Source organism: Pleurodeles waltl, chromosome 2_2 (assembly GCF_031143425.1).
Source record: "Pleurodeles waltl isolate 20211129_DDA chromosome 2_2, aPleWal1.hap1.20221129, whole genome shotgun sequence".
In the NCBI taxonomy this organism is placed as follows: Eukaryota; Metazoa; Chordata; class Amphibia; order Caudata; family Salamandridae; genus Pleurodeles; species Pleurodeles waltl.
Window position 1 is genome coordinate 472,621,541 of NC_090439.1, and position 6,000 is coordinate 472,627,540.

The 6,000-nt window shown below is 48.2% G+C and overlaps 1 protein-coding gene across 1 annotated transcript in view; it reads right to left on the bottom strand.

The window, feature by feature from the left end:
* EMILIN2 (elastin microfibril interfacer 2) overlaps positions 1-5,136 on the bottom strand; it is a 229,160-nt gene extending 224,024 nt beyond the window's left edge. The window contains exons 1-2 of the mRNA XM_069219966.1: positions 4,823-5,136; positions 2,689-2,814 (exon numbers count right to left, since the gene is read on the bottom strand). Of these exons, the coding sequence (XP_069076067.1) occupies positions 2,689-2,814; positions 4,823-4,938 (242 nt within the window). The 5' untranslated portion in view covers positions 4,939-5,136. The remainder of the gene's footprint in view (positions 1-2,688; positions 2,815-4,822) is intronic.
* Positions 5,137-6,000: the final 864 nt, after the last annotated feature.

Consider the following 6,000-nt stretch of genomic DNA (forward strand, 5'->3'; position numbering starts at 1 on the left):
AATAGTATGAGAAGAGAGAGTAATATTGCTCTAGGCTGAGCAAAAGTCCCCTATACATATATTGTAAAGTGTTTGTTACGATTGATGTGACTAACAGCTGTGCTACCAAGCCAGACCTAGAAATGAAACGGGTGACGCGCTCACTACCAATGCCACAGCACTCCGTTCGAACAACTTCAGCCTTGGGGTAGGTGGTTCAATTCTGCTCTGAAGTACGTGGCATTGTGAGCAAAGTTAGGATCTTTCTTCAGATCAGCCTCACCCACTCCATGTGGAGCCCCCAGGCCTCACTGCTCTCCTGCTTTAATAATATGTCCGTCCTAATCTCAATTTCAGTTCACTGCTGGGCCTACGTCTCGTGAATACCCCAATAACAGGAAAATGGGCAAACCACTGTGTCAAGTGCCAAGCTGTTTGTAAAAAGTACAAGTGCAAACTACTCACAGTTCCAATGTCAGTGGGTTGGAAACTAACTTGCTAATTCGGTTCTCTACATAACTCCTACAGTAATCCACATCACTCAGCCACGTTTTGGCCAAAAGATAATTTTATCAGATAGTGTTAGGAATTTTGGGGTTATCTTTGATTCCCATCTAACCCCTCAAAAGTCTCACCTTGCTTTACCTGTACCTGAAACTACTACGCCACAGTCTCCATCCGGATTCCTGCAGGTGGTTAATGCCTGGGTGGATCACAGGAATTCATTGGTCCTCGGGCCGCTGCAGGATAAGCTGGTGAACTCAACCAGAAGATGTGAAGAAAGCAGCCAGCCTAATGACTGCAGAGGGCTTCTGAATGGCTTTTCTCTAGTGAGGAGTGCCTGTGCTAACTCTCATGAAGGAAGGAAGCCATGTTGAGTTTAGATGTACGTACAGCGAATCCTTAGACACGGTGAAGGCCTCCCTGCAGGTACATAGTGACGCTGCTGTCTGTAGCTGTATACCACCGGATGGTCCTGCATCCCTACCCCATTCATGGCAATCCCTCATGTCGACCTCTGAGACACCAAAGACATCTTAAAGTTCTGCATGCTGGTAAAAACTGCCCTGTTTTAACCTGCTTACCCTAGTCTTTTAATGTGTGGTCTTCTGTAGACTGGTCTGCCTGTGCTAGCGCTTAGAAGAGATTTCGTAGGCTAAGTGTGCTATACCATTCTGCTCTGCTACTGGCAAGCCCTAAAAAACGTATTGAAGATAAGTATGTTTGGCGTGTCTTGGCTTTACAATGTTACTTTAAGGAAACGAGAAATTGGTAGGGCCATTGCCCTGCATCTGGTAAATATGTATTTACAAAGTTCCACACAATCATCGTACACTCAGTTAACAAAATCAGGCTCGTTGATGCACAGGAGCCACGAATGTGGTATCACATATTGTGGCAAAACAGCTCTCTAATGGGTGCATTGCCTGTTTCAAGTAAAAATGGGCCACCCCGCTTCACAAAAACCATTCACTCGTTTTGTTCCAACTGCCTGCGTAACCAACTTCCTGGCCTTGCACAGCTGGGGGTAACATGTTTGACCTTAAAGTGTGGGTGGGGGGGGGGCTCTACGTGGTACAAGTAAGTCTCAGCTGTCTTCACTTAGTGCACGAAATACGGAACAAGAGCATTGTAATATATATATTTATCTCAGAACCAGTAAATCGGGCGCTGGGGTTTGCTGGTAGGATAACTGGGAGGGTTGAGCGCCTGCTGAAAGATCTTTGTAGGTTGCAGGTACGAGGCCCGAGTTAACCTTCCATCCTTGCAAGGTTGATAAAGTGAACACCATCCAGTCGGGTTATAACAATCCCTAAAGTTTAAGCGCCGAGAAAGTTCCACCTGTGGTAGGCGCTTTGCAGATTGTCAAAACTGTGACTATGCGGTTGCTGTGCCACTGTGCGAGTATCCAAAACAACATGTTTCGAAATATTCAGAAGTACTTACTGACACAGCCTTTTTGCAGTTTGCGTTAGTAATTCTGATTATTTGTAATAATTTGTTTGCACAGAAAAGAAGAAATGTGATGGGCATCTCCCCGCTTACACGGTAAAGACAGGATTCTGCACTGATATCTCTATGTTTTGCGAGGTGCTGAGGTCTTGAAAGTATGCGTAAACTACCAGCGCGTACTAAGTAAATAAACAAACACAGAAATAAATAAAATAAATAAATACATAAAACAGATACCGGAGATGCCCACCAAGTCTGCCTAATTTCCTTCTACCTCACGCCTCTTTCTTCCACCTTCGCGCTGCACTTCCTGTGTCATCTCACTTTTGCTGGTTCTTTTTCATGCGTTCTCTCCCTTAGTCGCTGCTTTCGTATCTTACTCCCCCCTTTCTGCCTCTCACGCGTGCTCTGGGTCAGAGTGATTTGAAACACAAATTCGGGTTTCCAAACGTCAGCGCCCGTGCCCGCCAACTGAAACCACCGGCACAAATTAAGCACTGCAAACTACATATAAATGTAAGGATTCTAGAAGCGACTAGAGATCTTTAGATTGGAGGAAAGAAGACTCTATTGCATGCATTTTTTTCAGACTTAATTGCATATTGCACAAAGCATAAGGTAACTTAGGAAAATAAAATTGTTGTACATATAATATTAATAACTTTTTAGAATACTGGTTTTCTAAAAAGAAAAAAAAAACACTGTGCAGTGCTGGGGAAAACTTTCCTGTCCTGAGGCGGTGGCTCGTGTACTAACCTCTGGATCATGGGGCAGGAGGGCGGCTCGCCCCAAGCACACCTGTACTCCGCCTCGAAATAGCTCTCCGTCCCCGACGTCACCACGCAGCTCACGTTCTTGTTCACGATATGGGCGCACCAGTTCCTAGGCACAACAAAAGAGGCGCAGAGGGAAAAGCATGTCAGTGCCAGCTAACAATGGAGTTCATTAGCTGCCCCTCTGGAGCATGACAATAGCAGCCTTCAGGGGGCAGCACCAGGTAGTTTAATCCCAGAGTGTAAGCGGGGCAACTTTCAGAAGCTTTGATGCTGCCATTTAGTCACGAGAGGGGGAAGGGGTATTATTTGAGCCGATGGACTGTATGATAAAGGAACACGTGGTTAAATGTACATGGCAGTTGTTCAAAAACATTAGATTTCGGCTGATGGCCTGGAAAGCTCGAGGAGAGAGTAGGGTGTTGGGCTATTGGATGCAAGGAACCCCTCAGGCGAGGGTCTTTGTTGATCAATGGACAGGAAACAATCTGAGCGGGCTAGTGGGTCATTTACGCATTTGCCATTCTAAGGCCTTGCTTTCACTTTGCAGTTGATCGGGAGGATGTCTGCACCCCCTATTGCTACGGGGTGGATTCCTACTCACAGACAGCTCATACTCCTGAACAAGCCTGTCCCCTCTTCTAAAGTGTCTTCGCCTGCACAGACAATTGTATTTTTTTCTGAATTCTGCTTTTCTGAAAAAAATACCACCCCGAAACACCCCAACCACCCCCCAAAACCCCACCTTGTGTGGTTCATCTGAAAAGAGTATCCCAATCCGTGTCACCTAAATAGACAATTTGCACAAATCAGTGGCTTCAATACAGCATAGAGATTTAAACGGCCATTGTCGGACAGGATGGACCGCTTAATTTATTTAAGTGTTAACTTTGTAGCACTTGTGGCATGCCAATAATGTACGTATTATGGGGTATGGCAAGTACTCCTACACAGGACATCAGCCCGCAGCTGCCCAGAGGCACGAGGCTGCCTAAAGACGACAGATGACCCCTAAGGGGGGTGGCGAGGCCTCCCCTCCAATTTACGCTAGAGGTGTGGGCCGTGGACGTGTGTGAGCAGGAAACCTGTCTTTAAATGAAGCCAGTTCTATTCTCGCCCTCGGCACGGGCATGTGTGTGCCTGGAGGGCGGGGGATCAAGTGATCGTTAGTCTGTCGCGGAGAAGGGTGATTTCCCAAAATGGCACTATTTCAACGGCAGCGTGTGGGTTTCCCTACTTTGCACTGCCAGAAATTGAACTTTATTTCCCCCCAAAGCATGTACATTACAAGTTAACACATGCCCTGACCTCAATGCCTCACCTGCACAACGCTCCCTTAAAAAGTGCCCCTACCCTCATCTATCCACACTCTTTAGCTCTCGTTTTTAGAACTTGCATATAGCGCGAACTCGACCCCAAGGTACTGGAGCGCTTTACACGAGCGCCCGTTCCGTTACACCGTACATTACACCAACTCTCTTACACTCGGGTACCCTCCCCTCAGGTGTGTTTCCCGCATCCCGTAGCCGCCATGGGTGTGCAGTGATCCATAATACAAGGAAGGAAGTTGGGCCCCCACCCCCTGCTTTTGTAGTGAAACATTACAGTTTCTAATTCTGGTCAAGTTGGCCCCTCCCACCCTTAGCCTCCGGGGCCACTACTCCTGCTGCACTATTGATGGATAAAAGTGTTATGTGCGGGTGCCACACTCTCCAGAGGTCTTCAAACTGGGGGGCGGGCCCCCCTAGGGGGGCCTCAAGTGATCCCAGGGGGGCCCCAGACTCTGGCCAAAATAAATATTATACAGATAACAGGCCTTTGTTTTAATCAGAAGCATGTTCTTGCAGTTTTAAGAAGGTAACAGTACTTAACTGCAATGTTTAAATAGGTTTAGACATATTTAAACATTGCCATGTTTATAAAATAATTGTGAAAAATTCTGAGGGGGGGCCAATGATTTTTATTTATCAACTGGGGGGGCGCGGCATTAAAAAGTTTGAAGACCGCAATGTGACTTGCCCCATTCGTCATACACGTGGCTATCGGCCCTGTTACACGTAAAGAATTACTTTATGTCAGAAGCCCCTGGAGCGGCCGGGGTCTCAGCGGGCACTTACTTGTTCTTATGGCCCGGCTGCTGGTAGCGCAGGTGCGGGGTGGCCTCGCAGAGCAACAGCAGGCAGCTGCCGAGCAGAAGCAGCGGAGAGAGCGCCCCCTGCGTCCAGGGACACATGCTGCAGCTGCAGAGGGGCGCCGCCTCGGGAGAGATGAGTGAGGAGGGCGCTCACAGGACGGACGGGCGCTGCACCGCTGGGGAATCTTGGCTCCCGCTCAGCTCAGGGCTCACTCCCTCTCGGCGCCCTCACAAGCAGACCCCGCAGGGAGAGGGGAGGATGCTGAGCGGAGGGGAAGGCTGCGGGCGAAAAAGAACAGCCTGTCCAGGCAGCCAGACTACACACTGCCTCTCCTCCTCACGGTCCCTCCTCTTGGCTCTGCCTCCCTCTGGTTGTACCACCCTCTGTGCCTCCGGAGGTCCCTCGACCGTGACAGGCGTTCCCACAACCACCTCTCCTCTACGGAGCCCTCGAAGCCCCACCACACCACTACCCCGCACTGGCGCATTATTTCCCAGGGATCAATATTTGCACAATACATAACAGAGCCACTTCTGGAAGTTTCCGTCTTTTTAACGTTTTTTCAACATTCCTCTTGCTTTTCCCACTTTTCATTTTTGAGCTTAACATAGGAGGCGTGCAACGTGCCTCCATAAAACTTTTGGAAGCACAAAAGACGTATTCGGGGTAATGAAAAAAAGCGCGCCGAGGTATGGTTGTAATTTCCAGGCAGGTCTCCCGGGCAGTGTACGTTTCAGGATTTACGGCTTCTGGGGGGGTCTCTGGTGGGGAAAGGATGATTAGCAGCGTGGCATGCTGATTGGACTCATGGAAACCGGATATTTTCTCTGCCCCATGCAAACTCTCCCCCGCGTTCATTTAACTCCAGTATGAACATTTGAACCAAAAGTTTCTCATTTAGGAAATGTAGGTACATCCTTCAGGGAAATGTAATTCTTTTGTCTACTTGACGCGACGCGTGGGTCGTTTATCAAAACGTTTGCGTTTTTTTCAGTTAGCGCGAGTCAAAAATCGACCAAGGAGTTCGGTTTCTGTGTTTTCGAGTCGAGCACGACTAGGGTGGACAACTTCCCAACACCTTTTGATGGATGTTTTGTGAACACGAGGGATTTAAGAAATCTGGACAAACATTCTCATTGAAATGCATTAGGAGGGACCTA